The sequence below is a fragment of the Cupressus sempervirens genome, chromosome 1 (assembly GCF_028749045.1).
Source record: "Cupressus sempervirens isolate cs-2001-9-10 chromosome 1, ASM2874904v1, whole genome shotgun sequence".
Taxonomy (NCBI): Eukaryota; Viridiplantae; Streptophyta; class Pinopsida; order Cupressales; family Cupressaceae; genus Cupressus; species Cupressus sempervirens.
In genome coordinates, this window is record NC_143118.1 from 766,168,379 (window position 1) to 766,196,309 (window position 27,931).

General features: G+C 37.5%; 1 protein-coding gene across 1 annotated transcript in view; it reads right to left on the bottom strand.

Annotated features, from left to right (window-relative positions):
- The window catches only part of LOC149580147 (calcium-dependent lipid-binding family protein), a 321,232-nt gene that overhangs the window by 109,210 nt on the left and 184,091 nt on the right, over nucleotides 1–27,931 (bottom strand). The window contains exons 29-36 of the mRNA XM_089789740.1: nucleotides 20,846–20,977; nucleotides 20,386–20,499; nucleotides 18,290–18,474; nucleotides 18,045–18,153; nucleotides 17,784–17,927; nucleotides 14,318–14,632; nucleotides 13,448–14,080; nucleotides 8,399–8,620 (exon numbers count right to left, since the gene is read on the bottom strand). Of these exons, the coding sequence (XP_089645866.1) occupies nucleotides 8,399–8,620; nucleotides 13,448–14,080; nucleotides 14,318–14,632; nucleotides 17,784–17,927; nucleotides 18,045–18,153; nucleotides 18,290–18,474; nucleotides 20,386–20,499; nucleotides 20,846–20,977 (1,854 nt within the window). The remainder of the gene's footprint in view (nucleotides 1–8,398; nucleotides 8,621–13,447; nucleotides 14,081–14,317; nucleotides 14,633–17,783; nucleotides 17,928–18,044; nucleotides 18,154–18,289; nucleotides 18,475–20,385; nucleotides 20,500–20,845; nucleotides 20,978–27,931) is intronic.

A 27,931-nucleotide genomic window follows, 5' to 3' on the forward strand; every position in this document is an offset into this window, starting at 1 on the left:
TTGCTTGAGCTAACACGGCATAGATTAACGGTGCTGGAGGAGACAAGAGAAGAGTTTTTGCACTCATCCCGTACACCACTACAAGAGGAAGCCTGTAAAGAAGTAGGAAGGGAGGTGAGGGCAACAGAAGACACCGAAGCACAAGAAAGTGTCAGAGGGACACTGCACAGTGATCAAAGTAACCCATCGGGACCAACTCCTAATAGTTTCGAGACACAACTGAGTGGGCAACAAAGGACAAGGAAAACAATGTCTCAAAAGCAAAAACTCTCAAAGTTCACAGGCGACGGGAACGAAGACCCCGTATGGATTGTCGTACATGTGAAACAATATGGACCACCAACTTGGTCATGGATGCGGATGAATGGTTGAAGCAGTTTCCAGCTAGCCTACGGGGAGTGGCGATGGATTGGTTCTCTGACATGGACAAGGCGAAAATCTCCACTTGATACAATCTAAAGAAAGAATTCCAACCAGAATTCTAACTGATACGAGACAACATCGAGGTTGTTGTTGAGATCTATAATTGTAAACAGGGGAAGGATACCATTCAGACCTACAATCGAAGGCTCAAGGATCTTCTTAGCCAAATGGGTACTCAACCAGTGTTTGAATTAAAGAAACATTGATTTGTAGAAGGCCTCTGTGGGGCATTGAGATGGAAAATGAAGATAGTTTTGCCCACATCATACGCAGATGCCTGCAACCGTGCCCTAAATCTAGAAAGTGAGAGAAAAACAGCCAAGAAAAAGAAGAAGAGAAGTAAATCCTCATCCTCCTTCGAAAGCGATGAATCCTCTAACGACGGAAGCAGTGCAGATAGTGAGGAGGAGCCTAGCAAGAAAGTACAAGCCCTCCAAAAGGACTTGGAGCGAATGAAGAAGGAACTCAAGTCCATGAAGGGAACTAACCTTATGGAGGAAGGAGAAATTTGGTGTACGAATTGCAAAGACAAAGCTCATTCAAAGTAAGCGTGCCCTAAAAAGGCAATGTGTGATATTTGTCAAGTCCTGGGTCATTCTATAAAGGAGTGTCCATTCAACATGAAGACAAGAGGCCAACAGACACTATTCACACAGGAACAACCATCCACTTCTGGCACTAACAATGAGACCCAGGGCAACAATAATACCACATCTAGCGACTACCGGAACAATCGCTGAGGAGGATGGGGCAGGAATGACAACAAGAATCGGAAACAATATGATTATAAGGGAAGGCCCATAATCCAATGTCGGGCATGTAACTAATGGGGCCACTTCACCAAAGAGTTTCCGAAGAACAAAACTCCTCAAAAATTATGTACATGGTGTGGTCCAGGGGTCCACAAAGACACCAATTGCCCAAAACAAGTAAACCTCATTAACATTGACGAGGAAAAGGTTCTGGTTGTCAACTGCAACCAAGCTAAGCAGGCCACCTATCTTGACCCCTGCACGGAGAAGCAAAGACTGCGGGAGGCACGAGAAGACATAAAAAGGGCAATGAAGGTTACGAAAGATATGAAAGATGATATTCTTGGACGATCGGAGGGAGAGAACAACTTGGTGAATCAGATGCTACAAATGGAGGTACCCATTAGACTTCAAGACCATATACAAACAGTACCTCAACTAAGGACGACATTATTAAATGCCCACGCAAATCCATTGGAGACAAAGGAAGAACCAACAGTACCAAGAGAGTCGGCCACAAATCCCATGTTGCTAACAATAAGCAACGGCTGTCACCTGGCGGTGGTCAAGATGGGAATCCTCGAAACCATCCTAACAGACACCATCGTGGGTGGTGGGTCCAAGGTGAACGTTCTTCCTGATGAGACGTGGAAGAAATTGGTCAAGCCTACCCTGTGGCCGCCCACATTCAACCTACTCGGTGCCAAGCAATAGGGGATAAAGCCCTTAGGGACCTTGGTGGCTCAACAAGTAACTATCAGGACACAGCCATTTGTGTTGGATTTCGTAGTGATTCCCTTGAAGAAAAAGGGATATGATGTCATTCTTGGAAGAGGATGGCTGGTGACCGCGACGGTAAATCACAACTGGAAGAAGAATATCTTGTCAATGGAAAGCGGAAGGCGAAAGTTTTCCATTGATCTCCGAACTCAAATGGTAAGTGAAGAAATGGCATCGTTGTCGGAGTCCGAGTCAGACGGAGAGAATCGGACAGATGAGGGAAGAATGGATCCGAACAACAAAGGCATTTTAAAATTGGAGTGTTCAGGTGACAAGACCAGTTCACTGAATGAAATTTTCCACTAGCAAATGGAAGACTATGAACTCTTCCATACGTACATGCTTGGCAACGAGGAGCTCGAAGATGAGGAGGTATTCCCACCACAGTTAGTGGAATACAGAGAACGAAACGTGGAGATCAATGAGTCCCGTCCATTGCTTTTAAGGAAAAGAGATAAGATACGAAGAGCCATTAGTGGAGTCTACCAATCTTGGCGATGTGAAGAATCCCATGAACATACTTGTTACAGACGACTGGAACTCGGTATAGAAGGCCACGGCATTTAAAATCTTTATGGAGTACAAAGATGTATTTGCGAGGACTTACAAGGATTTAAAAGGGGTCCTGCCAGAGATGTGTGTCCACCACATAAAATTGGTACCCAGAGCCATACCTGTGCAGAAACACTCGTACAGAATGAATAAGAACTACGCAACCTACGTAGATGAGGAAATACAACGAATGCTCGAAGCCAGCGTCATAGTCAAACTACAAACAAGTGAGTGAGTGTCACCAATTGTGATATTGATGAAGGAGGACGGGATCCAAATTCGAATATGTGTGGACTTCTGGTGCCTCAGCACCGTCACAATAAAAGATCCCTTCCAATTTCGTTCATTGACACGATTCTAGAAGCGGCAACTGGACACGAGATGTATTCCTTCATGGATGGATACTCTAGCTATAACCAGATCTCCATTGTTGAAGAGGACAAACTAAAAACTACTTTTGTGAAGGATAGAGCGTATGCATACAACCGAATGCCCTTCGGATTGTGTAACGCAACTGCCACGTTTCAGAGGATCATTTATCACATATTTGACAAAATGTCAGTAGACAACTTCCGAGCATTTTTGGATGATTGGTCCATCTTCAGTGGGCAGGACAACCACATGAAGGCACTCCAGGAATGTATGGAAAGGTGTCAACGGGCAAGGTTGGCATTGAATCCGAAAAAATGTCAATTCATGGTTCCTCAAGGCAAACTACTTGGGCACATTGTGTGCAAGATAAGATTGAAGACCGACCCAGAAAAAGGTAAGGGTGATTGTGGAAATGGAGGCCCCGAAGGTGGTATCTGGAGTCCAATCTTTTCTCAAGCACATTGGATATTATAGATGGTTCATAAAGAACTATGCCCAAATTGCTCTTCCTTTGAACAAGTTGACACGAAAGGGAAAATCGTACGTCTGGAGTTCAAACCAAGCGACGACCTTCGTAGAGTTGAAAAATAGACTATTGGAGGCACCCATCTTGGCGAACCCAAACTGGGGCAAGGAGTTCCACGTCCATGTGGACGCTTCAAACTTCGCCATAGGTGCAACATTGGCATAGACTGGTGACCATGGCCTCAATCACCCACTGTATTTCGCAAACCGGCTACTATCAAAAGCCAAGAAGAATTATAGCACCACTGAAAGGGAGGCTCTCGGGATGGTGTACTCAGTACAAAAATTAAGACATCACCTATTAGCTACACAATTTACCTTTTACATGGATCACCAGGCGTTGATGTACCTAGTGAAAAAACCAATTATGCAAGGCAAGATTAGCAGATGGTTGTTGCTACTGTAGGAATTCACCTTCACCATCATTGTGCGACCTGGGAAGAGCTCTCCCGAATCAAGTCTGGAGAGCCACCGGAAGGGGTCAATGATGATTTTCCAAATGCACACTTATTCGGAATCGTCGTTCTTCCAAGATGGTACACGTGTAATGGAAGAAGAAGTGCAAAGTGTTCTGAAGGAAGCACATGAAGGTCCAGTAAGCAGCACATGGGACCCGACACGACGGCATGGAAAGTTCTGCTTGTTGGGTTATGGTGGCCCGGACTTTACAATGATGCACGGGAATGGGTGTTGAGCTACGATACACGGCAAAGAGCCGGCGAACCACTCCAGAGGGACTTCATGCCATTAAACACATCCCACGCCCAGACGGTGTTTGAACGTTGGGGATTAGACTTCGTGGGTCCGCTAAAGGAAAGTAAGGCCCGACATTGCCAATACATAGTGGTGGCTACAGAGTATTTAACAAAATGAGTATAGGCACGAGCACTACCCGACAACTCTGCAATTAGTACAGCTAAGTTTTTGTATGAACAGATCATCACACAGTATGGCATACCTATTCAGTTGACAAGTGATAGAGGGGGTCACTTTGTCAATCAAGTGATCAGATTATTGACAACGGAATTCAAGATTTTTCATTTGTTGTCAAGTCCCTACTACCCACGACCCAATGGCTAGGCAGAAGTGACAAATAAAATTCTAGTGGCCATCATAAATAAATCATGCGAAGTTGAACAAGCAGACTGGGAGGAAAAATTGCCTTTTGGCGTTGTGCGCCCACCGCACGAAATTCAAAGTCACAACTGGACAGATGTCGTTCCAGTTATTGTTTGACCAAGAAGTCGTGGCACCATCTGAATTTATGGTCCCAAGTTTGCTGATTGTAATCGAAAATAGACTCCGAGATATGGAGAGTCTACATGAATGCCTATATCAATTGAACAAATTGGATGAACACAGATTAACAATGCAATGGGCGACAGAGGTGGCGCAGACTCGTCAAAAGGCATGGCACGACAAACATTTGAAAAGAACAAGATTGTAGCTGGGCCAACTCATACTTCGGTACAACGGCTGCAACGAGATAAAACCAAGTAAATTCAAGCTTAAATGGCTCGAACCATATAAAGTGAGAGAAGTTGACGACAATGGATCCATAAAACTATGGACGCTGGATGGGCGAGAAATCCCTAACGCCATCAATGGGTCCAAGCTAAATATTTATCGCGAACAGCAACAAGGCAGAATGCGCAGGAATACCAAACAGGAATTCGATGTATCGACTTAAAATTTAAAAAAATAAAAAATAAAAAAAATCTATAAAAAAAGACTATTCGCTAAGGGAAAGAAGAATAAAAGAAACTGGCAAGGAAAGAGAAGAGAACTCTGTCGAAAAGGGTTAGTCGCAGGAAAGACTAAAGAAGCCGCCAGGAAGAAGGAAGCATTCCATGGAGATTGGCAATAACACAAAGGGCTGAAGCAAGCTATAGAGAACGGAAAAGAAGAAGCAAAAACCTAACCATTTTTGCTTTGTTACAGTAAAAGACAAAACAAGAGATCGTTACAATGCAGTCGGCAGGAAAAAGAAAACAGTGGAAAGACAAATTGGTATGGAAAAGAATGCGAGAGTGTTGGCTTCTAGAGTCCGAGTTGCAGGGTCGACAGCATCTAGCAGTAAGAAACAGAAGGTGAAGGTCGATCTGTCACATCTCACAATTCAGTTCAAAGGGTTGAATGGCAATGAGTGTCGGAGATGGTGGCAAGAGACGGAATATAAACCTAATCAAGCAAATTCTAATCCGTTCAGTTGTTTGATACGATCCTGAGAACCATGATCGCAACATACAACAAGAATAGCAAAATAAGAACATTTGTCTACAAGAAGCAACGGATGACGGTCTCCTTCAAAGCACAAGATTTCAACAGGGTACTTGGCATTCCTAGCCAAGGAGGCCACAAAGTGGTGACCAAGAATCAAAAGTTACTGCAAGAACGCAAGGAATATTGGGTAAAATTGGTGGGCCGCGACATCACACCAGAGGAAATGGAGTCTGTGGTGGAAGGTGCCAAGAGTAGAGGACTACGAAGAGATTTCATTAGAGAGGGCCATTGGAGATGTACTATGGATGTAACTAAAACTAGGTTGATGGGGGCAAGTAGGGCCTCAGAAATCACCCATTCATGAACAACATAATGAAGGGTATTGTGTATGATTGGGCCATGGTCCTTGCAGATAAAATGGAGGAGTTTATGGCATTACAGCATCGAACATTTTTCATGCCACATCATGCCATCAATTTGTTTCTAGAAGCAACCCTTCATCAAGTTCCAACAGATGACTTTGAAGTTCCACCATGGGGGAAATTGGCGCCAGGAGAACCTTCAGTATTCTACTGGAGGCATTTAGAAATGAGTGAAACTACAGCCGGTCATAAGAGGGTATTGCAAGGGTTGGATGCATACGAGGACACGGATAGAGGAAGGGAGGAAACCACAGAGAGCAATGGGGCCAATTTCGAGGAAGAGAGTACCTCGACAAAGGTTCGAAATGATACGGTAGTCAAAGGGTCTACACTTTTCACCCCTTCCCATTTGCCGACTTCGGCACACTTGGCAGCCACTCCCTCACTTATTCCTCCATTTGGCCAGAGACATGTGCCAGTTATCATGCCTACACTGACGGCCAGGACAGAAACCATAGATGTTATGACTCCACCAAATGTTTTAGCAAATCCAATTGCACCAACAATGCCAGCAACAGAGATGCACGCGCCAAAGCCCAAACCTCATGTTTGACTAGATGTGATCGGCTCTAACGTTGTTGTCACCATATCTTCATCTTTGTTAGCAGAGGCTCAACCAACATAGCCAGTCGAGAGCATTGAGATGATCTAAATAGCACAAAAATTGAGGCACCCAGAAAAAATGAACGACAACCCAGTTGAGCTCTCGAAAAACCCACCAAGAATCTACAAACAAAATATTTTTTTGACCCCAAAAATTAGGGTTTCGAGCAAAATAGCAGTCAGCGGCCAAAGAGGTCAAAAATAGCAAAAAATGGCCGATTTTGATCATGATTCAGGCGTTAGGGCTTTGACAATGGAGAGAATGAGGAGGTGTGATAAATCGAACTCCGATCAAGCTTCAATCAGTGCCAAAAACGAGGGTTAAAAACGCGGTCCAAGACCAGTCACAAATCCGACGGCCAAAATCGTGATTAGGAAAAATCATGCAGTCTTCTTGAACCGAGCAGATCGGACGCCAAACTCTGAAAAAATGGATGCCAAACCCTGAAAAAAATGGACGCCAAACCTTGAAAAAAATGGAGTTTAGTTCAGGCCGCGTTTTGCAAAGAAGTTCGGCTCAAAAAAAGGACCAGTAATACCACGCGAGTTGCAGACCCGAGTTCGGGAATTTCTCTAGGCCGAAAACCCTAAGCGGGTTTTAGAGAAATTCAATGGAAATAATTTTGAAAAAATTTAAACAAATAATTTCATGAAAAAATTTAAGTAATAGCTCTGATACCATATTATGAGGTAATTGGTAAATACTTGCTTATTATTAACAGAGACCGAGAGGTCAATTTATACAAAAGAATAAAGCGGAAAGAATAGAAATATTCTATTCTAACAAATAAAACTAAAAAAACGAAAGTTAACTAAAGTTAACTAAATATTTACAATAGATAACCATTAACTAATAATAGACGTCTTATCTATTATTGTAATAAGGTCTACGGTAGTCAAGATAGAGGCTCGAGAGAAGTTGGCTGCTGAATTAATCAACCAGCAGGCAACATGGGCAGCCAAGCAAGCAGCGCTTTTGCGAGATAAGGAAATGGCTGAACAAAAATTGCAAGCAGCTGAACAAGGATTGCAGACAGCCGGACCAAGGCCATGGAGGCAGCACTTCTCCTGAAAGAGGTAGTGCAAGTCAACACATGGACATAGAAGGACATACGCATCCGCATTGATCAAGCTTATGAGTTGCACCGACAGCAGAACACTTCAGGGACGCAACCTCCTCCCTAGCCTGTCGTTTTTCTGTTGTATGTTGTCTGCTAATTTTGTTAGTTTTGAGTTGCCAGGAGACGACTGTTTTTTTTGAGGGGCGGGGGGGGGGGGGGGGGTGGGGGGGCGCGTGGTGGTGATGTTGTCCAGCAAAATGGTAGTTAGGCAGTTACCAGTGTGAACACGGTTGTGTCATTTCATAAGCACCGTTTTGGATATTATAAGGGTAGCTTTCACTTGTGTATTTGGCATCAAACATTGTGTGGAACATTGTTATGTACAAAAAGCATTTGATGAATGAATAGTATTTTACTTTGTTAAGTTATTACATGTTTTTTTCTTGTTCACCTACAGGCTGAACAATTTCAAGCACCATCAGCATCCGGTTAAACTAGAAAATCAAACAATTGTGCACAATCTGCATTCCAGAATTATGTTGGATCCTACCTACTGCAATGTAATTAATTTCATGGAAGCCTTTTACATCTTATTTAAAACCAAAAAGAAACATGGTATGAGGCAGTTTTCCCTCCAGCCCCTTACTTATAAAGTCTAGATATAAAAAATCATCCGAGTGAGTACCTGAATTTCAATGATAAAGTTGTTTGTTTCATTATAAGAATTTCCATGTTTCTCTGAAACAAGTGACAAATGCTGGACTTCATCCTTTGTCGTATCATAACCAGGATGGTCTTCTTCTTGGCTACCTTTGTTATGAACATCAAATATAACACCATCTTCTGCAGAGGCACAATAGCTGCTATTGCTGCTCAAGTTTATGCACTCTCCAAGTCGTAAGCCATTCTGCTTAAAAGGCAACAAAAAATAAAAAATATATGCTGTTACAGAGGATCATAAAAACATGGGAAGCTATCAATCTGTAGTCTAGACCCAAACAAAAAGGCTAGATGTCATGATAAACTCAATTCTAAGTAAATTACATGAGATGCCAACATTGTATCCACTTCATATAGATCAACAGTATATTTGGAACCTTTAGACATTCTGGTTAGATTTTATCTCTAAGTATTTGCCAGATAAAGTTAACAATATAGCAGTAAGAAAATTTTGGAAAACTATGTGCTCCTTTACAATTTCCTTAACAAAAATATTTCCACTTAGCATTTCGACGTATAGCACATAATATAAACATACGTCATGACTTATTGACCTGCAGGGAGCATAAGGTACTTTCCACTTCTAATGAATGAAAGCACAAAAAATTTAACCGCCCATTAACTTACTAGAAAAAAGGGACAGGTTGAAGGATAATCTGACACAACAAATTAGAGTGAATGAAAAGCCAATTTGTCTCCTTTGCACAGGATGCCAAAGGTGAAATTTTAAAGAGAATCAAGGTAAAACTTCAAAAGGCAGGGACAGATTTACTACCAAGAGATAACACTAGTAGCTTTGTAGAAGGAGAAGAATCTAGGCAGGAATCTATAGCAACTGAGGTGAGAACAAATTTAAAAATACCAAGCTGGAAACTGGATAGCATTTTAAGTGAATCCAGGTAGGTAGGAAAATCATTCGTGCAAACACTTCGGTGTTGTCTCAGAGAACACCATAGATAGGCAGATCTGCTAGCAGACATTGAGATCAACCAATTTTCTCCTATGGCTTAATTTGTAGCTTTGGAGAAGGATGTGAGGAGCTGCACCTCCTCTTAGAAAAGGATCAAAAGGCATGCATTGTTCAGACACCATCAGCTTCCAATGCAAGATGGCAGACAGAAACACAAACTTATTAACACACATTGCCAGTTTTTTATGTCAACAATTGTAATTGTCTCTTCTTGATAGAGAACTGACCTGCAGTTTCAATAGCAGAAGATGGATAAGGGCTAGGAAATACATGAGCATAGTTTCATAGAGACAGCATAAGAAGACATCTCAGATAGACAGTGAAGACACTACTAATGGTCATATGTACTGTAGATGGAGAAAGAATTACTAATACTGGTGCCAAACAATAAGGATCTCACATGAAGTTCATTTGAAAGTTAATTGTCTATATTATAATTTATAGACTGTATAATTGGGTTGTAGATCAGGTAATTGAATTTAATGGAGAAATAATCACTCCACAACAAGGTAGGGAAAAGGCATACAAGACACTTTCAAGATGACAATAATATTTAAGGTTTGGTGATGTAAGGAACAATGGATGTGTGTATCATGTGTCTATGCAGGTATCTGTATATATCAGTATGTTATGATTCAGATTCATTGAAACTCAACAAGCTGACTTTTCAGCAATTAAACAACGACAAAATTGTCATTGGAAATTTTCAAAACTATTGCAGTAAATAGGAATTTCACTTATTCGTGGAGTTGCTTTTAAGCTTCCTTGAGCAAATCAATATTTAATAAACCAGCTAAAATGTAGTTTCAGATCTGGTAGTTGCATCTACCTATTTCTCCTCTGCCTTTATAAGAAAGACTGCTCTACATTCTTAAGTATCTCATAATCGACCTTTTTTCATTCCAGTGAGTAGTTCTCTTTGTAAAGGTTTCTGCATGTTATGATCCTAGCTCGGGGCATTGCTCTAACAAAAAAAATTTAAAATAGTGAATTTTACAATAGGAGAATATTAATAAGAAAGAATGAAGAAGAAAAAGAAGAAAGAATGAGACAAACAAAGAAGAAACAAGGAAGTACTTGCTCCATATATCAATAGATAGTCATGTTACTTCAGTTATTGCTACTTGCGTATGAATGAATAAATGATTTGGCATCCAATGAACTAATGTTAAATATTTTATTGTCAACTCGGGTAATTTATTATTTATCTTGCTTATGTACAGTTGTCTCCACCAATACTTTCCTAACCGACAATGGCTTTGGCAACCAACTTGTAAACAGTCAAATCTTAGGATATAGGCATTGATTTGACAGGTACAAATGTTATGTGCATGGTATATGATCAATTTTTTTCAGCTCATGTTCTTTGGCAGTCTGGCAACTTGTGAACATGTATTGCACCATTCAAGATGAAAACCAATGGATGCACAATTTGATTAATAATAACCATTGATGACAAGGCACTATAGTATTCTTTCAGATCTATGTGCGCAACAAGAATGGAGGTAACAACAAAAAGAGAATAGTTTACAATGATATGACGATACGTGTCAGCAAGAAGAGTGATATGAAGGGAAACATTAATAAGACCAGTGAAATCAGATGATCCAGGAGGCTGGTGGAACAAAAACAAAATAAAGAGTGTTAAAAGGCCACAAATTACAAAATTTTATCAGAGCAAGTTTGGGCTAGAGGTAAATTTCAATATCTTGCCCTCTAGCCCAAGAAGAAGCTACTATCAGAGGTTGGATCAAAAAACATTCAGTATCATGCTTATGCGTGGACAAAATAAGAGGCATCGTTTCCACCCACATGATTCAACCTAAAGATCTGTTGTCAATCAATGCTGTCTTGAAACACTTAGCCCCTTTTTCTACTCATGTTCATACATGAATAATTCTCTTTATCTATGTCACCAGTTTGCACAGGACTGTATATAACAATTTTTTGATGATTTTTTTTGAGTAGTTTTAAAACCCTACAAGTTACTAACATAGATGAAGAGAAAATTATTCATGTATGAACAAGAGTACTCTCCATGAGGTACTTTCTAAAAACTTAGCTGCCATGTTTTTGGTAAGTATTTATCAAGATTTACCTCGAACTCCTGTGATAGCAGAATAAAAATCCAATTTCATATTACTTGTGATGATTTTTGTGTTTGTGAAAGAATTTAATTCATCACTTATGTTTTTAACAATATTGTGCATGTTATTTAAGTATACTAAATTTGAGTATTGTTTTAGTATGCAGAGTTTTTGCCAAGTCCTGAGTCAACATCAAAATATTGGCCTGTCTGTTTCTAATCACATCCCATGTTTTATGAATTCTAGTTTCAGCTACTTTGTAACTGCCTTGGTAAACTGACATTTGATATATTGAATCAAGAGCAACTAAACATTTGATCCGACAGAAAGGATGGCTCAGCAAAACAGAGCCCTACATCTAGAAGACGACTCTTCTATACAAGTCAAAGGTAAAGGAGTTATGCCTCTTCAAATCAGACAAAGAAAGTGCATAATGTACTATTTGAGCCAAAAATGAAAAGGAATTTACTTCCGTTTGTCAGTTAATTGACAATAACTTGTACGATAATTTTGATAAGAAAAGAGACAAAATGTATTCTATTGCAAATGATAACAATTCTAGATTTTTTGCTCAAGGTCTTCACAAAACAAGGAATGTGTATTAGATACCATTCCTTCTAAAATTATTGCTCGAGTTCTACAAAAGTATTGAGTGTTTATTATTGATAAAATCCATCCCAGAAACTCATTTCCCCGTCCCCTCATCCAGGAAACCTGGGGTAACATAGATTTTTATTCATTTAAATCCTAGAGACTGTGTACATTGTCCTAAACAAAAACTTGACAAAATTGTTAAAAGAAGCATCAAGTGTATCTTTCTTCTGTCTAATCATAATAGAAGTTATTAGTTTTATAAGACAGATGATCCGAAAACTCAGAAGATCTACATAATTAGAGATATGCTCTTTGAAGAATAAATAACTTCAAACAGAAAACTGTACCTATATTGTTGGAGGAAAATAATGTCAAGAAAAACCACAAAGAAAAGACATCAAGGAAGACTTAAAGAAAGAAGAAAAGGATCAAGAAGATGAGAAAGGAAATCCCAATATCCAAGTGAAATTAATTTAAAAGAAGTATAAAAAAAGGGCAAATCTAGAAAACACATCTCAAGAAGAGGTAAATCTAGAAACGCATCTCAAGAAGTGGTTAATCTAAAAAGACATCTCAAGAAGAGGTAAGTCTGGCTTCAAAAAGCAAGAGTGATGGTTCAATCTTCTATCATCCCCCCTTCCCAAAAATAAAAGGAAATGATTGAAGATCCAAAGCCTAATTTATTTCCTACAGCCTAAGAAATAAAACAACCAAAATAGTAATATTTTAAGTGAGCTCCAATCATTTGATTTTCAAAAGGATAACTTACAATATTGGTTTCCATCTTTTGGCATTCTTGGGCTCTCTCATCCTGATGATAGATCATTCAGTATGATCTGAAACACTGATGATAAAAAAACTCACACAATCTCATGCAGAAGCATAACATATAAGATCATGGGTTGTGGAAATCTGTTATCATTAACTGAAATATTATTATACAGTCAATTTAGTATTCAAAAATTATAGTATAATTGCATTCGTGATGTAATTCAAACAGTGCATTTTTGTAATTTAAAGTGTCTTCTAAATAATCGGGAGGGTAGCAGGGGAAGCAAATTTTTAAAATTTAAAATTAAAAAAAACAGAGGACCCAAAGTAGTGTCTATAAAAGAGATGTCAACACTCAAACCAAAGCATCCAACTTTCTCACTGATTGTTTTTTAAAATTTGAAGTTTGAAGCATTTAACCCCCAAAACCCTTAGAGATCTTGAGGACAAAAACCTATTGGCTTCCATATTTTAAATTTTGGTTTTCTTTAATTTTATTTTCGAGTGGCAGACAAAGAAATTCACAATTTTCTAAACAAATGTCATGTTTCTAAATGAAAAAATAATGCAGAATTAAATTTTATATACAAACCTTAATTTTTACATTCTTGAAACGAAGCTTTTTTCCATACCCAACTACAATCAAGGGATGAGTACTTTGACAAGAGTTTCCTTTCAAATGATTCTTCTCAATCAGGTAGATTGTTTTACCACAACCATCATATGTAAACTCATCCACATCATAGGCATCTGCAATCAGTTGTCGATCTGGAGACAAACATACAACATCTTCTTTCTGCTCATGGACAGAAGAATTGAGGCGAATATGATCACACCTGGTTATAGGATCATTTTCAACATACATTGCTTCCTCCCTTCCAGTGATAGCACCTAGTGATGGTACAAAGTACTCCCCTACTGCAAGTAAAAAATCCAGAACAACAAGCAGGCGTGGCTGTTGTATCCGAACAACCAAGGCTTGAGAATCAGGTTTAACTCTCCAGTCCATTACTAGCATGGTCAGTTTCAGGCTGTCATACTCTGTTGGCAAACTAGAATCATTATGGATATCATTTTTCTCAGCATCTGCCATTGATCCCAGCATTAAGCGCATTTCTGGCTGTGTGCTCGGCCGCAGATCCATAACTGACAATTTGGGAAGAGTGACATAAAGATCTATTTCTGATATTGAGGAGGTCCTGTAAGCAACCCAGAGTCCTTGCAGCTGCATGCAGAATTTATAAATTTCTTATGCCATTAAAAATGAGGAAACGGCAAGGGTAAACGATGATACATATTACTCATAATGATAGCAGGTTCCGGGATGAGACCTAAAACCTTACTGTTGAAACCAACAAAATGTAATTTGCGAATTATTAAAAGACTTCTGTAAGTTCAACCATTAAATAGTCAAAAGCTACAGAAAAATTAATCTTCTTTAGCTAAGATTAGAGGAACATACATCCATGCGAGCAAGAGGGGAGTCTCGATCAATTCCATTATATAACTCCATTGATACATTTTGGATCTCAACTGTCACTAGCAACAACGTATGGGATAAAGCATCTTGGTTGCTCAACTGATCTTCATTCGATGCGGTGCTTTGATTTGGTTCAGCTTGTTCACTATGTTTTTCCACTTGTGGTACACTTGATTTTCCTTCTGGAATTGCTCTCACATAAGGTGGAAGATCTGCATCTTCAGATATATTCGATGAAGCACAGTCTATAATAACCATATACTCTTTGTCAGACATTACCCCATGCAGCAAGTCAACCTAATCAATACATTGTGCAGTTCAGATTAGTCTTGGTTATGTCGAATCCCAGCAGGAAACAGGCAACATGTTATTATCCCCTAAGATATGTTAAAATATCAACTTACCAAATCTTTAATGTCTAAGCAACTGCACGTATATATCAATGCAAAAGTCAGAAATATTATTCCATAGTTTCATCTAATGTATTCCCAAATGGATACTTCTGGTAATACTTGTACAGCAACTTATTTTCATGATGGGTTCTCAATACATAGCCAAATTAGACAGCATAAGTTTTCATAGATTATAAACTTGTAAGCCTATCCTTTATCATCAATTTGGTAATAAAGAAATGAAAGAGAGAAAATTTTAATTATGTTTTAGCATTCTGTGCAGATGACCGAGATGCTGTATTAAACTAGTGCACATATTTAAGCAGAAACTACAGAAAGTGGTCATATAATATACAACAGTCCATGGAAAATGATTCCTTAAAATACTAAAAGAAAAATATCTAGTGAGACTCAGAACACAAAAACGACTGAAATGTTCCATGAAAATGTTAACTGCAGACATGTACAAAATAGCATAATAAAGGTTCATCACTATCTTGTCAGAGATTTATACACTAATTAAACATTTGTGCAAAAAATACGACAATTCTGAAATACAAACTCTGAGCTGTTAGCTGTCTTTGGCACATGGTAGTTATTTGCATAGATTGAAAAATTCCTAGAAAGTTGCTGAGTTACAAGTATTCAAAAGAAAAAAAAAACAGGCAAATCACAGGTAATTTACTCACCAGCAAGTTTTCCCCAAGTTAATTCCTCAAAAAGCACAACTAAGAGCAAAATAAAATACTTCCCAGTGCATAAATATGTTCCTCAGACAGAAAAACATCGAAACAGCTTAGTTTTTCACAATTTCTTCTTCCATCTCACTTAATCATCACAATGATGGCATTCAATGCATTTGAGATTGATCTTGTGTAATCATGTACTAACTTCTGGCAGCATTCGCAACATATGTAACACTGGAACCTGAAATCCCAGAAGTATTTTTTATTTTTCAGATTTTTGTTTAGGTTTTCCCTATCAAATTTAGGGTTTATTTGCTAGGATACCGATTCTTAGTAGGAGAGCAGGGAGGTGGAAGCAGAGGGGGACAGGCATGCGGGGGCGTGAAGATGCCCTATGGATGCCGTCCAGATGCCTACAGGTGCCATCCATGGGTTTGGTGAAATATCACCATTTTTTTCAACTATGGTTTTAGGGTTTGACATAAACAAATATGATATTATAGGCCTAAATAGCACACTTTTTAATTGCAATATAAGTCAAAAAAGATTTTTTTGTTTGTTATTCTTCAAATGTCCGCGGAGGCGCTTGGATGCATCATAGGCATCCCAATGCATCCAAGTGGACGGCATCCATAGGCATCCTGATGCATCCAAGTGCCTCCACGGACATCTGAAGATTAAAAAGAAAAACATCTTTTTTGACTTATATTGCAATTAAAACATGTGCTATTTCGGCCTATAATATCATATTTGTTTATGTCAAACCCTAAAACCATAGTTGAAAAAAACGGTGATATTTCGCCAAAACCATGATATTTCGCGGAACAAATTGCAGGCCATTAAAAATGCACAAAAACACAGCTCACAATAACACCCACAACCCTCGTATAAAGGTACCCAATTCAAACAGTTAAATTTTCCAGTGTTAATTTCCCTAAGCCCACAGAAAATGAAAAACACGCTTATAAGTCAATCTAGAATGTTAGAAGAAAAGTAAATATGATAAACTGGAAAACATCAAGTTATCATCAACATCCAAGACCGTAATCTTGAGTACACAAGGCACATTGATGAGGTCAAGGCAGTGCAAGGAACATTCTTAACATTGATGACTTGACCCTAGAGTTTAAATATGAGGATCACAAATGATTTTGACTCTTTTTTATTTCACAGACTAACAGATTTGATGTGTTTGTCACTTTGTTTTACTTTTGACTACAAAATGAATGCTAGAATGAATTTAGAACCCCTTGGATTTTCATTCTATGCCTATAGCTTTTGAATTTTGCAAATCAAAATAATAATTCGTAGATTTAGTCACGAGATTTGCTGAATTCCAGCCATGGAATTCAAAATTTGCTTACTTCAAAACAGGACTAGAATTTGTCCAAATTTGCCCTATATTTGTACTAGTAGAGCGACGTATGCATCCACGTCCGACTAGGATGAAGCTTTTTAAACATTTGTTAATGTCGGAAAGATGCAAATGAACATATATATCATGGGGAGAAAAACCTCTTCCAGCTCACTGAAACCTTCAGAAATAAAATTAACACAGAGATAAATACTTAGATTTAATTTTAGCTTTTGTTTTTATTTTATTTTTTAAATAAATTTTAAGATCTTTCAAATTTATCCTTTAAAACAAGTAGATTTGTTATTTAATTTGTTTTTATTTTATATATAACTAATATTTTAATTTGTAAGTATATAAAATATAATATATTTATTATTTACAAATTAATAATATTTCATTTAAATTTAAAATATTATAACATAATGCATTCAAACTGAACCTATTTATTGTGTGTTTTAAGAAATCGAGTTCTGATCAAATGAATCCAATGACAATTTTTTTTATTGATGTTTTTGCCATCCGCTGAATTTTCTTGTTGTCAAACACGAATTCAAACTCAAACCTTGTGACATGGTTCATAGATGAATATTTGAGTCTTGAATAATCTATTGATGTTAAATTTTTTATGCTTTCTAATATATAAATTGCATTACTGTTTCTCTATATTTGAAGTCGATGTATATGTATTTTCATTTATATTTATAAATTATGTACCCCTGCCATATCAGAAAAGGAACCAAAACCCCAGCTATAGCAGAAATGTATCTCCCACTCCTACTGTACGACTGATAGGGACTCTATAAATCATTGAAAAACAATGGCATTCAAAGAATCTATAAACATTTTTATTCCAACCTTATAACTTCAAAAATAGTACACATCTAAGTGATTATCTTATCTAATGATCTATGATTTATCTCTCTACAAAATGACAAAGAACAAAGGAAAACAAATGCACTTCAATGTTCAATGTTTTTTAAGGAACTCTTATCTAGATTTGATCTTTAATCAACCTGTATGTCAACTGCCACTTCTGGAACCTTTCTGAAAACATCCCGCAGAGATCGACACACTTTAATACGCAGTCCAGAAGCTTCTTGTATCATAGATTTCCCTGGTTTCCCATTAACTCCAACAACCATATTGATGCCTGATATCTGGGATGAAAACACAGAAAAATGATGATTCAAATGCAATATAGTCCTCTTTAGAAACACAAATGAGTTTAGTGAATCATAAAATTAAAGGCAACCAAAATCATGAAAAGTCCACACCTCAGCTTGAATAACATCAAGATGCACAGCAGATGGGTCTGTTTCTTTACAACCATGCCATTCAAACTTGTTTGACACTTGAAGATGGCCTAGATCTAGCTGCATGAAACTAATCCCACCACAAGACAATTGAATAGAATCAGTCCAACATAATTTATCAATGCTCAAATACAAACATTCCCAGATATCTTCCTGCTAAATCCTGTTAATCTCTTTATTTCCCTTAAATTGACACATATACTTACTCTTTGCTCATGGAATTGTGTGGGACAATAATAATAGGAGTGTCCAATGACACATCCAGTTTAACAGCAGGTGACCCTTCCATTTCTGATTGTTGAATAAGCCATTCAACTCCTCTAACTTTATCTACAACACGAATAGCTTCCTGAGCTTGTGGAGTTGCCAAACCAATGAAATAGGCAGTTACCTGTAGAACAAATTTGTCTCCAATAAAAAATCTTACTGAATAAATGCATATAAAATCAGCATAATTATTATCTCTGATGCACTGTCTAATTGAAAGAAAGAAACAGCACAACTATTCATATAAAAAAAATTATCTATATTCACACCACATGTTTGTATGACCTAATTTAAAAGGTAGATTCTCTTTCTGATGTTCAAAAGAATAATATCAAGGAACGGCCTGGCAATTTTCATATGACTACAATGCTTTCATTGAGATTACTACTATTTAATATTATTATGAAAATTCCTCAGCTTGATTTACTCAATAAGAAAATATATTCAATACACTTTAGGTATTATTGTAATAGCAGCAAGAAATGTCTGCTAGGTACATCTGGCAGGCAGCAATTTGCACATTTGAAAAAGACCTCAAGCCTGCTCAAAGAATTGAAAATACCAAATGAAAAGCTTTCAAAACTTTGGGTTTGAGATAACACAAATGTACAGGAATAACCAAACTGGATGGCATTAAAACCCACAGGAAATCACATTGTGTAGTTCACATTCTAATAAGGCAGACCAGGCAGATTTTTAGTGGATTCTATTTTCTCTCTCTGTAAACTATGAAACTAAAACATTATACCAAGAAAAGAAAACATATGATTCAGATTATGGTTAATTATGCTTGCTAGTAGCCACCAAATTCTATACGCATCATACCAATACCAATAAAAGGATCATCTAATATGGGATATGCATCACCAAGAATGAAGTGTGGTCTTGAAACAGACAGACACGTCAGGTAATGAACCAAACTTATGTGAATGTTCTGAATTAAACATATCTAATATCCCTAAGTGTCTCACAGAATCCCATGTACTTGTAAGAATCTATTTACCAAGTATTTACCTTTCTTAACCACAGTATTGTATTATATATTATAGATTAATCTGTGGTAAGTACACTTACACAGAAACGTCAGACTTTATGGGTTTGACAATACTAACACCTTTAGCCATATTTTGCGTGGAAACTTGAGGAAAACATAGAAAACAATGATAACTTTAACGCTGCCCTGAAAGAATAAAGAGACAGCACTAGTTTAACAAATGCTTTGCAAATTTTATATCGGCATGTTAAAAAGTTATCTAAATGATGGTCAATATTGTTGAATGCATTCATGATAGAGAGACATGATATATGATATACAGAGAAGAGTTTTAACTACTAATAAAATTGTGTTTCACTATTATAATGATACGTATTCTAAGCTATTGTTGTAGGTCAAACTGACTAGAGTAGTTAATACTGAGTTAAGTGCAGCTTGTGGCATCTATTGTCACATTGATATGTACAAGACCAGAATTGGAGATAGGCAGGAGATCAATCTATCTATGATACTCCACAGACATGCTGGATATGATACTATTAATACATCTTACACGACTACACTTCCCGCATCTTGGTTTCACCACTAGGATTTGTCTTCTTGCTCTGCTTTTCAGATTTTTTGTCACAACACGTCTCATTAACATTAATATAATTTCTTTCATTTTGCTTCCTTTCATTCTATCCCTGAGGACCTGTTTGTGTGTGGGGACAGATGCAGGTATTCAAACCTAATATGTGGGTACGTGAATATAAAATTAAGGGGTTTGGGTGCGTGTGTGTGTGCACGTGTACTACAAGAAGAGAAATATATAGAATTGTAAAACTAAATCACAAACCCTTAAACAACTAAATTATGTGCGCATATGTTAAGATCTAGTTGTGTAATCTTCATGCAACATGATAAAGTCGAACAAGCATTGCATTGTCAGCATTCCAAAGACTTCCAAAGTTAGAACCACTAAATAGTTACAATTGAGTGTACAAGATACATTCTTATATTAAATGTTCTCAACAGCCAAACAGCTAATAATAATATTACCTCCTGAATAAACCTGTACAGAAACACAATTCGTACAGCTGACAGTCTCCCACTGAGACTGTAATCATAGCCATGGAAATCATCCTCGTCTCTACTGAAAGACTGGAACTTCCACTGTAAATACAGAACAGAAGATGCTGACTTAGTTCTACTATTAGCTTACTAAGGATCTCAAGAAAATTATTAAGTTGAATAATGTTACCAAAATTAAAAATTGTAATGTACTCTACAATATATTCACATATTACACGTGAATTTGTCTGAATTTATATGGCATGCCACAAATGAAGTCAAGTATCCTTGACATTAACCGGTTACTACTTGTCACTATTTGTGCCCATATCTGTGTTTTCTAATAACAAAACAAACAACAATGGCAATGGTCCTCAGACCATTTAATCTATTATACATGAGCAAGAAGCTCCTAATTATGACAAAGATAACAGAGTACAGATTAGACCTTAACAAGCGAATCAGAACCTGGATCACGTATGTCACAAAGCCATCCCCACCAGTGATCTGGGCCAAGGGACATATCACAAATCTTCAGGTTCCCTAGCATACCATCAATGGAAATAGAACTTGGATATACCTGATTACAAGCATTAGGAAGAAAAGAAAAAGTTACAAAATACTTCAATCACATGATAGTAACTTAAGTTGTAAAATATAGTGTCCTGTATTATTCATTCTGCTGAGCATACTTTTTACAAAAAAACTAGCAATCAAACTAAGCAATTAATTTGTGTTTCATCAAAGTACAAAAAATCTAATAAGACTTTAACACTAAAAAATGGAAAACAAGAACATTAAAAGAGAAATGGATTTCTAATGTCCATTTTACTTTCAGATGCTAGCCTACAACTAAACAAGCTAATTTTCCTTCGGCCTCAAAAACAAGAAACCCAGTTTCTGAAATATTGCATTTTTTTCAACATTCATATTATTTTGACCTGCAAGGCTTATCATTAAATCTCTACTCTTTTAGAATTTTAGAGCGTGAAAAAAGAAACCATCTTCTAAATGATCTATTTTGATGTTTTTTGATTTGTGAGATCTATTTTGAAAACCAAACAAAAGAAAGCTCCTAGTCCAAACCAAAGAAAATCTCAGACGAGCATGCAAAGGAACTCAAAACAAAACAAGCAATCAAAGGAAAATTCGCAATGAGCTCCACTGCCTGTTCGACTCTCTCCAAGTGATTGAGATGTGAAAAACCTACGATTGAGGGAATCATGAGTTGTAATGTCCTTTTTAGAGGATATACCGATCACTTCTCAGTAAGTTGTACATAGCTGCTCTTTTTCCTAAATTAAATTCAGAACTAGAATTTTTCTTCCATGCCTTTACAAATGGGGCCTCCTTCCTTATTATACCCTTCATGATGGAGAGGATTATATACTTCTGTTTTTAAAGGACACACCTGTTCACACTTGCTGCCCTTTCTTATAATCACTGCTGTTCAACATGTTTTATTGCTTCGTGATTATTAACCATCACCTAACTTGGATGAGTATAAATATCATGCACTCCAAGTAAAACTGCCAATTAGAAGGGCTTATAATCTTTGCTTGTGCTTGTTGTAGAAACATTCCTTAATATTTGTTACTGGTACAAGCAAATATTTGTTATTATGCTTACCAATCATTCTAATATGGTGGGGGGTGTTAATATCAATTGTATCTATGGTTGGATTCCCTCAAGATGGCACAAAAAACATAATTATGTTAATAAATAATTATTGGGATAGTAAAATTATATTGGTAATATATTATTATTATTATTATATTGAAAATATAATAACTGTATTTATTGTGATAATATAATCATGTATGAATTATATAATTAATTATGAAACATTTATTAAATTAATGGGCCACATTTGAAGAGTGGTAACCCTTAAACAAGGGGCACCATGGAGAGGTATATAAGGAAGATTAAATCTTCCTCTCTTGAAAAATGAGAACACACAATACTATAGCAGACTAAATAATAAGTTTAACCCATTGTGCTTGGGCGGAGACGATAATAATTTATCATCTATGGTAGGGAGACAAAGACATTACCCATGGTTCAATGAGCACCAAAAATAACTTGGTATAAAAGCTGCCTTTGAATACCCCGCTTTTCAGGTTATTCGAACAGGAAATCTTGGCTAGATTTGAAGAAGAGCAATAACTGTGATTGCTATTATGGAGAATCCAAGACTGGAGTGAGTCCCCTATATAGGAATTGGGATTGAAGGAAATGAACTAGACTTCAATGAGGACTAGTCCTCAAAGCTTTGCATTGTAAGAGACGTTGAAGATCCTTAGGGATGTGAGATTCGTAAGGGGGCCCATGCCTTATTATTGTTGTTTCTTAGACCTAACATGTCCAGGCATGAGACAAGACCAAGATTCTTTGAAATGTTATCACTCAAACTGTTTTAAGAGAGATAGTGGTATAGATTATGGAGCGCTGAAGTTGCTTTTCAAATTCAACATAAGAGGTGATTATCTAACGAGTGCTTTGTGCTTGCGATTTGTAAGAGGTTCGGGTATAGTGCACGTGAAGCAGTTTCCCAAGATTTGAATTTAAGTGAAGGCTTGATTATTGTGAGGGTTACTAGTGCAGATGAGATAGAGTGTGGTTCCTTGTAAGATATAGGTCTAGAAGTTGCAACAAGATCTTATGAAGGTGTCGTAAATAAGACTGTTTTGGAGAAACCAACTCGACATGACCCAGCATCCTCACACGATTTGGGGCACAAACGACAAGTTCTAATTTTTTTATTCTTCAATTATTTCACATTGAGCTAGACAAGACTATTGCAGTTAACGATCTCTAACAAAAGTTACCCATCTAAGTTCTAATTTGAGATGACAAACAAAGGAAGAGACTTCAAATTGGTAATTGTGGTAGGAATCAAGCCATGAGAGGCCAGTTTTCCGATAGATACAGTACCTACAGTTTGGTGAGGTTTCCAATCTCCAATCGTAAGCTTCCCAAGAGATGATTAGACAAAGAGAACGAATCATACTCAAGTCAAAGGGAATTTTCCCCGTATCATTGTTATTTCGGAATCAAAAGATTTGCAAAAGAAGACAATTCCTTGAGAATTCCACCATTAAACTTATTCTTGCAAGATTAGGGTATGCAAAATTACCATTGACCTAATAATGAAGGAATTGGACCTTCAATCCATTGTACATGTCGATTACTCTTTTGAGATGCATAGCTTATTCTAATAAGGATCAAGATAGTAGCAAATTCAACCTTACAATTATAGTGTAGCCTTGTAGGTTATATTTTAGGAACAAAGATTGAAGAAAGCCGCAAACATATGGCTTTGGTTGTATGTGTTATTACGTTTACAGCATTACTTGATGCTCATTTGCTTCGTTCTTAGGTTGATACTAATAGAGTGAGTGTGACTGAGTTAGATCAAATATCAAATATGTGAAACTCCTGACAAGTTTGGTCATTTTCGCTTGAATATGGAGGAGCTTCTGATTGAAATTTGTCAAATTTTGGCGCCAACACCATTTATTTAAAAGTTGTTTTCCAAGACAAAGAACTCATTGGAAGCTCCAATTTCAAAGCAAAATGTAGACACAAAAAATCCCTTTATTGTAATCGTTGTTCTTTCCAAATTTGTGAGCAACCCAGCTTATCTAGTTGTTCTCAAGAATGAATGATGGGTTTGAAAGGATATGGTCTTAATGAATTCTACTATAGAAGCTTCCATAGGCTTCATGGGCATTGCTCAAAGGTTTCAAATACTGATGTTTATGTATGGAGTCACAACTCTTCTTGAGTCTTGGAAAGATTCCAAAGATTCTTGGACTGAGAAATTCGAAGGTGCCTATTTTGCACTCTCTTTGAATCATTTCGATGAGTTACAAAAGGGAATGCAGCTTTTCATTATTGTATAGTGTGTTATTCAGCGTCAGGGTAGTTTAACAATAACAAGACATAGATTCATCAAAAGTGCCTAGATTTTTAGATGGGTGAAACTTGAGGATGGAGCAGATACTGAACTAGTACCTTATCCTCAAGCAACTATTACATTTTGCTATTTCCTCATGGATGCTTTGAAACAAGAAGACTTTCAGTAAGACAGGATTTTTTCATATTCCTATTTGATCTAGGGCCCAATCTTATGATAGTAGGTCCAAGGTGGTCTTGGATCTAGAACTTTCAGCCATATGTGGATTATGCTAGATGATGAGAGTCTCTTAGAGAAAGGTATCTTCCATGATTAAGACCATGTGAGGAAAGTTTGCCTATGTGATAGAAGGAGAAGCTAAAGGATCTGGTTCAGTTAATATGTGATAGGAGAAGCTAAAGGATCTGGTTCAGTTAATATGTGATAGGAGCAGCTAAAGGATTTGGTTCAGTTAACTTTCAAAGATCTCATTCATATTTATTAAAAGGGAGTAGACCATGTCAAAATGGTTTCCCTAGTGATCGGTCAGAGAACTATGATTCATGGGATGGAGTCCCATGTATGTACGATGGAAGGCATTATATTGATATTCCTGATAGATGGATACATGGTGAGCTTGGGATTCACAAGAATGATGCAAACTCCAACCTTGTATTACACGATAGGTCAAAGCATGTGAAGATCAAATATAACTATATTAGAGATATGGTATTCAGTTGAGGCACATTAGCACTAATGATAAGATGGCCTATATTCTCACCAAGTCCCTTGCTAGAATAAAAGTTTGTTCTTTTTCAAGACAAGCTTGGTTTGCGGAGAATGAAGCACTTGCTGAGAGGGAGTCTTAGCATCAATGCCTTCTAGAGATGTAAATGCGTTCTTCCCTTGTGACGGAAAAATTTGAAGCGCAAGTTGTTGTTAATGCATTCTTCTCTATGAGAGACAAGTTTGAGGTGCAAGCCCTTTGTTCACACATTCTTCTATATGAGAGTTTGAGGTGCAAGTCCTTGTCAATGCATTATTCTCTATTAGAGAGAAGTTTGAGGTGCAATCCCCTATTAATGCATTCTTCTCTATTAGAGAGAATTTTGGGGCGAAAGCTCATGTTCCACCCTCTAGGAGTAGCCATGGAGGATGTCATGTGAGAGACTCCGTGACTTAGCACTTGTGCTTATTCTCACTCTGAGAGTAGGCATGGTGAACATCATGAAGAAATGATGACATCATATTCAATGATTTCGTGATGGGTGTTTGTGCTCATTTGCATTTCCATACATCGGAGTACCCATGATGGATCCACCAACTATGAATAGCTTTGGTCAATGTCACGTGAGAGATAGCATGACTTAGCACTTGTGTTTGTTCACCCTCTAGGAGTAGCCATAGTGAATGTCACAATGACATGGTGACATCACACTCAACGATTCCCTGATGAGCACGTGTATTCATTTGCATTTCCCTGCATTGGAGTAGCCATAATGGACCCTCTCTCTAGAGGCAGCCATGGTAGATGTCAATACATAACTCAGATATCAAGAAGAATTCTTGCCTAGCTAAGAGAGAGTACATTTGTTAATTGTACATATGGTCGGATTCCTTCAGGCCGACAAACATAATTATATTGGGGTAGTAAAATTATATCAGTAATATAATTGTTATAATTATACTAATAATATAATTATATTTAATAATATTATAATTATACTTATTGTAACAATATAATTATGTATTATAAGATAACATAAGATAAAATTATTAATGTCAAACAAGAGACCACAAGGGTCTAAGGGACTAAAAAGCATACAACTAAGGCAACAGCCAGCAAAGGGAACACCAAACAGAGTCCACTAGAAAAAAAGTAGGAAAGAAAAAGAATCAAACAAGAAAAGACTACATACTTCTCACAGGGGAGTAGTCCAAAACTAAGGGATAAGGCTCGTAAAGGTGTGTCTTGGGTCATCCCAAAGAACCGTTGGATATAGGATGATGCTACTAAAAGTACCCCGTGCGAGGCCTAATAAATCTAGTATGGCCCAAAGAATGGCCAGTTGACCGCTTTGTCCCCCGAGCAATTAACCTAGGAGCGAAGGGGGTGATGAGTTGATCAAAAGTTTGTGTCGACGGGAACTGAAATACTGGAGAGTGGTCATGAAGCCTCATGGCCTCCTAGCCATTGAGGGCAAGACATTGTTGATCCATGTATCTGAAAAATGAACATAGGGATCTACACTCTTTGAACAAGGAGTAGCACATCCCTCTAATCTCATAGAAGATGGGGTAACGACAAACAAAATGAATCTATCTTCACCTCCCCCAAGGGGCAGAGGCGGAAAATCTTGTCCTCCTTGTCAATCTGGTGGTCAGTTTGTATGCGTAGTTGAGGGGAGCCAACTGTAAAAGATCCCAAAGTGATGCAGAGGGCATAAGTCCAGCAGTAAGTGACGTAACAAGGGTGCACAATAACCCCATACTAGATATCCATGTAGTACTCAACATAAAATGCCATCCTCGAATAGAGCCCCCATGGAGGGCTATTGCATGCTGTAATAATATATTCTTTGTAGATGTCGAGCCTGACATGCTCATTCATCTTTTGCTAGGAAGGAAGGAGGCGAGCAAGGGCATCCAAAGATTAATGGAAGGGGAGGAGGCAGTCCATCGCAATCCCAACTGACCTAAGGAGAGAAGAAGTGTGGGCGAATGAATAGTGAACCCTACCAACAAACTCAAAACCTACCACTACCTTAGAAGATCAATAAGCCACGTTAGAATATATGTGATGGCCCTCCAAAGAGTCCGCAAAGTTTCGAAGCCAATGAAGAAACCAAACCAAATCAAAGATGGTCCCAAGCCTAAAAGAATCAACTCCAAACTTGACCACAATGATGCTATGGGGATTAGACCGATGACATCTGATAATGCACCGAAGGATGATCTAGACTCTTGATTGAAGCCTAATTGGACTCCAAGAGAGAGGGTCCCCACACAATAGAACCACAGAGGACAATTAGAAAAACCAAGGCGTCTGTGAGGGACATTTTAGTTGTGGTATCCTAGAAGTTATGTATTAAGCATTATCTCTCAAGCATGATCAAGGAACCCAAGCCCTTATCAACCCGGGGCAGCATGGCACTTCTCAACTCGAAACAAGGTATGGAGAACTTAACCCCCAAGTAAGCATACAAGAATGTGATCTTGATCTCCTTGTGCTGAAAGTAGAAGTGAAGATGCAAAATTTGATGAATGTATTGTCAATGATATCAAAAGATTTCATGAGAATGAATAAAACTACCAATGTCAGCATCAACAATGTCAAAGGTCTTCAAGTATATGTTATTGATGTTAAAGTCAAAGACACCCAGGAGATGCATATACATATGAGAATGAATATATTACAAGACAATGGAACTACAGTGATCATATGAACAAGTACCTTTTATAAATGTAGCATATGATGTAATGGATAAATAGCAAAATTTTCCATTGTAGATAAATATATTTTAAGAAAAGAATAAAGTGTTAAATATGAAAAGAAGTATTCCAATACCATTTGTCACAAGTGATGATGAAGAACAAAAGTCAGGGGAGGAATAAGCATACATAATGACAAGTCTG